General features: G+C 41.0%; 1 protein-coding gene across 1 annotated transcript; it reads left to right on the forward strand.

Annotated features, from left to right (window-relative positions):
• Window positions 1-48: 48 nt before the first annotated feature.
• Window positions 49-6,327, forward strand: gdpd1 (glycerophosphodiester phosphodiesterase domain containing 1). The gene is made up of 11 exons (XM_068745444.1): window positions 49-103; window positions 893-1,087; window positions 1,370-1,412; window positions 2,082-2,217; window positions 2,443-2,488; window positions 2,798-2,919; window positions 3,162-3,251; window positions 3,355-3,488; window positions 4,235-4,294; window positions 4,382-4,433; window positions 4,870-6,327. The coding sequence occupies exons 2-11, from the start codon at window positions 952-954 to the stop codon at window positions 5,002-5,004; spliced, it is 954 nt and encodes a 317-aa protein (XP_068601545.1). The 5' UTR covers window positions 49-103; window positions 893-951; the 3' UTR covers window positions 5,005-6,327.
• The last annotated feature ends 4,018 nt before the right edge of the window (window positions 6,328-10,345 follow it).

A 10,345-nucleotide genomic window follows, 5' to 3' on the forward strand; every position in this document is an offset into this window, starting at 1 on the left:
CCGGCTTCGTACGCGGTAGATCGCCCTTCATTTATCGGACACTCTTCTACCGGATCTGTCGCTACAATAAAGAAAACAAACAAACATTTATTTGATGACAAAGGTAAGATTTAATCTTCGGAGATCGACCGTTGTTTCAGCCAGGAAAGTAGTCAACAACATTGTTGTTATTTATTCTCGGGAAGAAATGGAGATATTTAATGTTAAAATGTGAACAATAATTATTAATTAGGGATCGCCGATCGAAGCTGAATCGATTCGTGCTGTCATCGGTTGGCCGAGGAGCAACGGAGGCGACTGAAAGAAGTGATTGTGGTTATAACTAATAAATGATTGTTCACAGTTAATTAAGCAGGATATTTCAAAAACATTTTTTTTATCTATTATCGCAGTATATACATGTAAATAATATCTTTGTATTTCTCTAGAAAAAGAAAAGCACGCTCACTGTTCAGGTTCCTGAGTTATTAAGGGCCTTTAAAGCCTTTAGACTGCCTGAGGAAATCCGGCTTGCTAAATGTTTAAATGATTGCTAGAGGCTCTATCATAACTTTATTTATATATATTTCTGTTTTTCTATTTTTGCTTTTAACTAGGAAAAGTTTTTTTTTTTTTTTACACCACACCAAGTATTTTTTAATCCAGTCAAGATTTACCCCCTGTTTTATAATAGTAATAATAATAATAATAATTTTCACATTTTAATAATATGTATATTTCAAGACACTAAACTCATTAAAAATAAAAGTATGAAAAAACAGTCATAAATAAAGATGGTAGGATAAAATAGAATAAATAAAGTTGAGGATTATCATCAGCATGATTAGGACAATTTAAAGGAATATAGGGAGTCAAAATATTTTATTGATTAATTGTGTTTTTATTTGTTCAGATCCTTCTTCCTTGTTGTCACTAGCTTGGTGTGTTTGCTTTCCGGTTGCCTGGTAGGAGATGTGTGCTGCCGTGTATGTCCTGTCAACGGTAACTGGCTATGTGCTGACCTCTGCCCTGCTGCTGAGATGCCCGTCTCTTTTGCATCGGAGGAAACGAGGAACGTTTTTCAGCAGACACATCTCCCATCGTGGAGGTCAGTCAGCATCACTCATTTTCAAGATCCCCCGAGTAAAAAAAAAAATTGCAAGATGACATTTTAGTCCCAGTTCCTCTCTCAATTCCTCTTCATGTTTAGGCCACTGCTATAAAGACAGCACAATATCACAATCGTGTGTGTACATTTCCATAAATAAAAAAAAACACACAAATGAAAAACACTCGAACAAAAACATTAAATAAAATGAAATCGCAGACTCGTTTATAGAAATGTAAAAATGAAGAAAAGCCTGTGGAGTTTTTGTTGTCGTCCCCTTAGGAGCAGCTGAAAACCTGGAAAATACCATGGCAGCTTTCAGGCAGTGAGTAGAAACTCGAATCACAATTGTTGCTTTGCTTTTTGTGGTGATAACCGCTGCTTGTGCGTGTGATCGTGGTGATGTGTGTCCTTTGAGCTCACTCGTGGCCCCGGGTCTGTTTGGTCTTTTTATTCACATGTTAATGCCCATTGTTGTTCCCTGTCTGTTCATATTAAAGCCTCGGGGGGATAAACTGCTGATTCACATATGAATGGAGTGGGAAGTGAATGAAGGTGTTGTTTGATGTAACATTTATATGTTTAGTTTAGTTTATTGTTTGTTTCAAGCAGAATAAAAATAAATAAATAAATAAATAATACCTTTTCGTGTACAAGAAACCATATTTCGACCATAAACCCAATAAATATGTCCAAGACAAACGCCAAAGGTCATGTACACAAAAATAGCATTTATATGTTGTGTCTAAAATCATCCCTGTTAGTTAATATTTGCCAAACGTCTTACCTGTGATAAGATAAAACTGATATAGATACCCATTTATATAAGAGCAAAAAAAAAAAAAAATGTAATTGCCTGTCGCCATAGCGTCTAAAATAATCCCTGTTAGTTAATATTTGCCAAACGTCTTACCTGTGATAAGATAAAACTGATATAGATACCCATTTATATAAGAGCAAAAAAAAATAAATATGTAATTGCCTGTTGCCATAGCGCCGTGGACGTCGGTACGGACATGCTGGAGTTGGACTGCCATCTGACGAAGGATGAGCAGGTCGTCGTTTCGCACGACGGCAACTTGCGGAGGTCCACGGGCATCAACGCCTGCATCGCCGACACGGCGTACGATGTGAGTTACCGCTGGGTCAGCGTCCACAAGTATCCAAACAATCAAGAGCACGAAGCTAAGAATATGTGTCAAACTTCAAAGGGCAGGTCCATGTTGTGTTTTTAGTATAAACTGGTCTGAATAAAGACGCTCCGCTCACACGTGGTCTTGCCTGACCCGCTCTGACCACGCTGACCGACGATCGGCTGTGTCACACGTCACCGTCGTTTGCTTTTTTTTTTGCAGGCGCTCCCGCCGTACTCCTGCAAGCTGGGCGTTTCCTTTGAGAAGGGTGAGCATTGCAGACACACACGAGCGGTGTGGCGACGGCGAATCCAACGCCGCCCTTTTGTGTAACTCAGGTGGCTTTTCAGCATGTGGATTGTCTTGTGTCTGCATAAACACATCGATAATGTGTTACTAATGGTTTATTGGCGGTTGTTCAGCATGTGGATTGTCTTGTGTCTGCATAAACACATCGATAATGTGTTACTAATGGTTTATTGGCGGTTGGCCATTCATTTGCACAACAATTGCGCTCGTCGGCTGCCGATAACTGGTATAACCTGAAGCCGCTTGTGCTTATCCCCGCCCCCTGCAGAGTGTTTCTGTGAAGGGGGGGAAGACAAACGAATGCCTCTCCTCAGGGACGTTTTTGATGCCTTTCCTAATACCCCTGTCAACATAGACGTCAAGGTCAACAACGACAAGCTCATCAGAAAGGTGTGTGTGTGTGTCTTCTTTTGGTATTGGTCTTTGTATGATGTTAAAAGCACCGTTAGTATTTGATTATCTCGTATCGTATCTGCTTATAGAAATACCGTGGGTGGTATTTATAGACAAGGAAATCGCTGCGTTGCTGTGTGAGACTGTAGCGACCGTGTGGATGAACTATGTTCATCGGGGATCCTGAGGGGTTTCCTGTCTTATAAATAGTTATTTGTCTTTTGATTTAATTGTCACAGGTCTCTGAGTTGGTGGTGAAGTACGACAGAGAGCATCTGACTGTCTGGGGAAACCACAGGAACCAGATTGTAAAGAAGTGTTACAAAGAGGTACGTTTGCTAAAATGTGAATCTTAAATTACAACGGCTGCTGCTGGTCCTTGAATTGCTTCCATCTACGTTTATCTTGACGCTCTATATTTGTGTTTTGCAGAATCCTCGCATTCCGGTCTTGTTCAGCCTTCCCAGAGTGCTGCAGCTGTTGGGCCTCTATTACACCGGCCTGCTGCCCTTTGTTCCCCTCAAGGAGCATTTTCTGGAGATCCCCATGCCCTCCATTGTTAACAAGTAGGTGTACACACTTAAATATAAAAACACAAATGGGATAATTTGTTTTTTTTTTAAAGATTCAGAAGACTGTCTACATTGAGGTGGCACTAATCCTACACTCAGCTAGAGGTTATCGGTGTCAGTCATAGGTTTTAAAGGGTCAAAGGTCACCATTGAACTGGGATTCTGCCCCAGACACTCAGAACCGGGAGGAAAAAGCAGCTGCTAAATGAACAACGTTTTTAAAAGTCACATAAGTAGGAAGCAAACAGTTGTGAAAGCAATTATTCGTAAAGACTGGAAGTTAATTTACTGGAAATTAACACCTCGATCCTTAATTATGGTGGAAATAAGTTCCTTATCAAAGCAAAAAAAATAAAAAATACATTGTAGCACACTATCTATTAACTGGGAGGCAATTCAGGTAATCCTGTTCAATACTCAGCCGCATGACGCGGCTCGATTAGTTGATGACTTGCCAAGGGAAGTTGCTGACTCATGAAATATTCCTGGAAATGGATCTTGAGTTTAACTTTGTGAAAAGAGGATCCAATCTTTGCCTTGATGGGGATATCTGAGTGGCTTTTTAGTTACACTCAACGTTTACTTTAATTTTCTTCGTTGTTGTTCAAATAAGACTTAAAATCTGTTGTCTGCTGGTGATCTAATCTGTAATCTCACACGGTAAACCAGTGAATAAAGAACCTTCGAGGACAGAATGCTCTCATGTAAAGCTCAGGGTCACATATTCTCTTTGCTTTCAGACTCATTGATGCTCATGGATTTGATCGGAGTCTACGATTTATCGCCTGGCTCGCCGACAGGTAAATCAGCGATGTTTTTAGATGACTTCAAATGCACCTATATTCTCTTTATTTGTGGCGTTTTTTTAATACGTCCCTCTCTTATAGTCTTCTGATGAGGAAAGCTCTGTTTGAGCATCTAACCGCCCGGGGAATTCAGGTAAACGCTGTTACCCACTCTCTATAGCAGTCCTCATGAACGCAACCGTTCTACGTAAGCACGATAAAAATAGGCGGTAGATATGAGCTGATCAATGAACATTGTGCCAGAGCAGTTTTTCTCGCTGATCCAGACCTGATTCATTCGATTCATTGAGCCTCTTTTAAACGGCGGCGCATTCAAGGTTGACTTAAATGTAATTAAAAGCGACTCACGGCATACGCAGAATTGTGTCACGGTTAAATCGCTTGATCTGCGCCGCCTTTAATTCCAGGAACTACTTTTCTGGATTGTGAAATATCAAAGTTAAGCCTGCTGGCATCCTCGGATCTCTTTTGTTGTGGCGGCAGCGGCGCGCTGTTTGTAGAAGTTCAAAAATAGGCCGGAGTGTGTGATGTGTGTGTGTGTGTGTGTGTGTGTGTGTAACTCATTTCAGGTCTACATTTGGGTGCTGAACGATGACGAGGACTTCCAGAGGGCGTTTGATTTGGGAGCCACAGGAGTTATGACGGATTTTCCCAGCAGGCTTAAAGACTTCATGGACCGGAATGGCATTTCCAAGCCCCAGTGACCTTAAATCGACCTCACCTTCCACCCTCTGCCCTATAAATACATCTGTGTTTAAATCACACACAAAAACTCACGAAGTACATTCATTCAGTAATTTTCCCTGTCTGGCAATGGTAAACTAGCAAAAAAAAGTATTTATTGATAGAAATTAAAAAACATTGAATGCGTTGTTTACAGTCCTGTCAGTGACAGATTGATGGCTTTTGTCTTTTTTGCAATGTGAAGATGCTGTTTTAGATTTTTAAATCGCAGGTTTTCTGAAACTTCATTCAGGTATTGTGCAATAAAAAATAATATCAGGTACTGTTATACTGTGATGTTGAAATGTCATATTAATTCACCAGAAGTAATTTAAGGCTGTAAGAGACTAACAGTTTGTTTTTGTAACAGATGCAGAATATATATATATTTTTTACTTTTCAAAAAATATGGAACCTACTTGGAGAGCAAATACGTCCCCCAACACGGGTTTCACTAGTCACCTGTTATATTGTTGTATGTAGGATATTGCACACACTGTTATGATGTCACCATGATGATGCTGTCTTCCTCAGAAATACCACCTTGACGCTGGAAACCTGCTCATAGCATTTCTTTGTCGTCACTGGTTTCATTAATATAAACAAAATGTGGTTTTTTTTGTCTGTAACGGTGGATCCGCATCTATTTTTTGTCTATATGTAACAAATCATTTTTTGTTTGTTATCTACATTATTTCAGCTTTATATTGGTGGCAGTTTCACAAAATCCATCAATATCAGTTGAGAAATTTTCAGTCACCTTATCTTTAAAGTGTTTTCCCATATATAATATCAGATGTCAGTTGAGCTGTGTGAGTACTGATTTGAGTGATGGAGGATGGATGGATGCTCGTACCACCAATGTTCTCTAACTCAAACTTGTGAGTCAGTAATTGGTGGAGTTTGGGTCAAAATCACTGTAAAACTTTTATTTTTATCCCACTGGATATTTAGTTTCTGTACCATCTGAATGATTTCCATGTTTTATTTTGACTGAATACCTGCACATTCAAAATCATAATGCTTGTGATTGTCCAACATTATTACAGGGCTGATATAAATGAAGGTGCTGTAGAATATGTTGACTTTATTGTCTGTGCAGTAATTTGTTAATGCCAAAATTGACATTTGTTAAGATATTATTTTTGGAATGTGCTCTGACTTTTACAAAACCAGAATACTATAGGAAATTGTTTGATCTATTGTAAACTCTTACTGCTCCTATGAAACTACATATGAATTAATTCTCTGAGATTCTGTTGATGGTTTAAAGGTGACGTTTTTATCAATAATAAACTCCAAAATAATGCAATTTGAATCGTGTGTATTTATACTACAATATTAGAATTGAATGCATTTATAACACTGTTTCTAACCGCATATATCGACCCATTTAACAGCCACGTCACATTTAACCATTTATCGAATTACTTTCAGACGTGTTGACTGACAGCAGGTGGCGCTGAAGACTAAAGGAAGATTTGATTACGTTTTGTTGCATGAAATAAATATTCCGTATAATTTCCTTTTAATTATTTAAAATATTATTCGACTAATTATCCTGCTTTATCTTCTATCATAACAACACAATTACAAATGGTCAAAAGTGAACATTTTAGGATTTTTCTTTTTTCTTTAAACTAGAAACAACTAGAAAAACACTCGAAGAGCACAATCGTCCGTCAAGCAATTAATCCCGCTCGTAATTGGCTTTACAACTATATATATATATATATATATATATATATATAACTGTGATTGAACACTTTTTTGGTGCTATTTTTGGTCTCTGACCGGGTATCTGGATACAAAAACTTGGGATTTTTTTTCTTCTTTTTTTTTTTTACCCAAACGGGTATCCGGATCGCTCTCAAAATTAAATCAAATTAAATTCAAAATTAAATGGGATCTAAATTAGTCTTATAGTTTTTCCATAATCCTGCTTAACAAACACACAGATCAAAAATATAAGGTAAAAAAAAATAAAAAGCGAGCTCTGCTCCAGTAATCTTATTGGGTAGTAGTTTACACCCTCGACCAATAAGGTCAGTGTTGCTATGCCGTAGCGGTTTTCTGATTGGTTTATACACCTGTCATTTATCGATCAAACTTTGCCAAATATTCTCATTTTGATCTCAGAGGGTTCACGCCATCATGAGTTTTCGCTTTTTTTTTTTGGACCTGTTGTGATTTAATAGTTTCTGCCACTAGTTTTAGTCACATGTACGAACAACCACATAATTAAAATACTATTTTAATTTTGGTATTTTCAAATCGTAGAAAAAGCTTACTTGTATATTAATTGAGGTACAGTTGCGGAAGTTCCTGGTACTCGATAATATCTGTAGTACTGCAAGAGAGGTTCTAAATCACCCTCAATGAAACTAACAGATATTCACTGAGGAGACTCCAACTGTCTCTTCTCTACAACGAAGAACCCGACCGGAGAGCTTTTAAACACGAACACGGAAGTGCGTGGCAGGGAACGCTCTTTCACCGGCTGGTCGTTTTATCATCTCTGCTGGGCATCATAGCGCGTCAAAACATTACGTCTCTCCAGGACTTACCGGGGGCCAGAGAGACGGAGGCAGAGAGACAGAGAGAGAGAGAGACAGAGACAGACACACACACACACAGAGGGACAGAGAGACGGAGACGGAGAGACAGAGAGAGAGACAGAGACAGAGAGACAGAGAGAGAGAGACAGAGGGACAGAGAGACACACAGAGAGACAGACAGAGACAGAGACAGATCGGAATGCGCCCGGAGTTATAACGTTGGCACTGCCACGAGGAACGCGAAGGTGCGTCATTCTCCTCGCTGCGTGGATCCGCTTTTCTTTGCTACAAAGGTAACCCGATTTCCTGCCTTGTCTGTCGCGGCGCTGCAGTTTGTTGTTGTTGTTGTTGTTGTTGTTGTTGTTGTTCTTGTCACGCGTCATTGTCATGTCGCGTTATGACGCTGTGCCAGCCTATCCATGAACCGCGCCACGCACTTTAACGCAACTTTTAATAGGAGACTGCAGGTAGCCTATACGCGCACGATGTGCGCGTTTGTGTGCTTCTGTTAAATATATGTTCCACGGTTGTCACGTCCTGGAGTGGATTCTTCCGTGCGCCACACAAACCGTGCGCGTCATTGGCAATCAATGCGGGTTATCGCGCGCGGTTCGCTGATGCGATCATAAACTCTGACGGCATCCACCCGATTGTCATCGATCTGTGAAAGTCGTTGCAGATGTTTTCAGTGTGGGTGGCGCGTCCACGTGCGCGCGTGATTTAGCGCCGCTGGTGCGCGGGCATCCCCGCCGCCTGTGCCCTGTGGTGGCTGAAGCGCGCCACTGCGTGACCTGGTTCACAGAAACAAGCGTGCGTGCGTGTGCGCGCGCACTGGACGCCCTGAAGCCCTCGTGCGTGTTGAGGCGCTGACGTCATTCTGCCACCCGGTGCCAGTCAGCAGGTGGGAAACGATTCGCCCCGCCCCTCAAAAAAACATTTACAGATGCTTCTGTCAAGTCACGCACTCGGTGCAGTTCATTGATTATTGATCATGCTTGTCTTGATTGATACACACAGGAGTGATCAGGGAGTTGCAGGCCCGGGCAGGACTTCAAAGGCAGGACTTGCATGTAGCATCAAAGAGAACCATTTGTGCACAATGAGTCATGCTTTGCAGGTGATTTAAACACGTTGTCCATTCAGATCAATTTCAGGCTTTTTTTTTTTAACAAACATCAAACATAATCTGTATTTTCTAGAGAGGTGGGGACCCCCCCCCCCCCCCCCCCCCCCCCCCATGAGCTGGCACGCCCCAAAAAACACACCAAAACACAAGGGGTCTCCTCTGCCGTCATTGGTCTAAATGTGAATGGAGATCTGCACTGAAGTACAGAAAATCTTCTCGGTGCAGCTCGTGGGCAGTTTAGCTCCCACGGCTCATCCAAGGCGCGAAGCTTCTCATCTTCATCCCCTGCAGCTCTTCCTCGCCCCTCTGTCATTGTCAGCAGCAGCAGCATCAGTACGCTGCATAACAATGGCTTCCTTTTGTTGGCGTACCGGTGCCCATTTGGCTGTTGAGCCTTTTGTGATGACACCCAGAAATGACCAGAATGGACGGCTTGGTGACCTCAAACGACCCCTGCACGGGGCGCAAAAACTGATGGATGGACAGAGTGGCATCTGACGAAATAAAGGATAAACTGATGAAATAGAAACATTACAGACGCACACGTCCATTAAGCATCGTCCTCCAGTCTCCATCTGAACGTTTATATAATTTGTTATTCTGACATTTATTTATTTTTTCTTTACTGACTCATTGCATCAGCGCTTTACAGCTCTAGGGCTGCAGCTGATAGTTATTAATATCATTATCAATCCATCTGCAGATTATTTACTTTCATTCATCGGTCTATAAAAAGTTTTTTTTTTTTTAAGAGATTCTTGTCACATGTTCCTGGAGTCTTGAGACGTCCTTCCAACAGTTGAAATTAAAACACAACCTGTCTTCTAGTAACTAATAAGACTGAGTAGTTCATTGTATAACACATATAATTATAGTTTTAGTTTTTATAACGGCATTTCAGCGTTCCATAGATCACAGGAGGAGTTTTCATGACGGTTACGGTCAAAACTGTTGCTCTCGTTGGAATGAAGTTCTTGTCCACAGAGAGTACTCCACATTGTACTCCATAAATACCATCATCCACTCACTGTACATTAGCATCATGCTAAGCCAGAGCTGCTTCTGACGTCCCGCCTCTCAGCTGTGACGGACAGCTCCTCCTCTAAAGGTCACGTTTACGTCTCCAGCCGCCGCGTAGAAGAAGCTTAAAGCGGATGTAATTAAATCTAAAGTTTGAGTTTGAACTTTGCAGATTACATTTCCAGGTTATCTGCACTGCCCGAGACTTTTTTACTGAGCTTTGTGTGTTCAACGTGAAATATATCATATCTATAAAAGCTATCGGCATTTATGCTACGGCGATGAATCAGTTATCAAATGAAATCTACAAATTAGATATAAACAATTCCAAATGTCTTTAATGATATGATATAATACCAGGCCTGTGTTGTGAACAAATTGGACGCTTCATAAACAGCTGCTGTCCTGAAATGACCAAGAATAGACAACACACTTTTGATTCAACATCTGTGTGTGTGTGTGTGTGTGTGCGTGTGTGTGTGTGTGTGTGTGTGTGTGTGTGTGTGTGTGTGTGTGTGCGTGTGTGTGTGTGTGTGTGTGTGTGTGTGTGTGGCTTTGACATCTGCACTGAGCTTGCCTTTGTGTCCCGAGCCCACGTCGCTGGCATCAAGTGCGGCG

Source organism: Brachionichthys hirsutus, chromosome 11 (assembly GCF_040956055.1).
Source record: "Brachionichthys hirsutus isolate HB-005 chromosome 11, CSIRO-AGI_Bhir_v1, whole genome shotgun sequence".
NCBI classification, from domain to species: domain Eukaryota; kingdom Metazoa; phylum Chordata; class Actinopteri; order Lophiiformes; family Brachionichthyidae; genus Brachionichthys; species Brachionichthys hirsutus.

What these genes read in the sequence shown, in the direction of transcription:
- gdpd1 (XM_068745444.1), top strand. Translation starts at nt 952, where the DNA reads ATGTGTGCTGCCGTGTATGTCCTGTCAACGGTAACTGGCTATGTGCTG. An exon ending in ACACATCTCCCATCGTGGAG is followed by an intron (nt 1,088 to 1,369) that starts GTCAGTCAGCAT and finishes TCGTCCCCTTAG; the next exon opens with GAGCAGCTGAAAACCTGGAA. An exon ending in TAAAGAAGTGTTACAAAGAG is followed by an intron (nt 3,252 to 3,354) that starts GTACGTTTGCTA and finishes TGTGTTTTGCAG; the next exon opens with AATCCTCGCATTCCGGTCTT.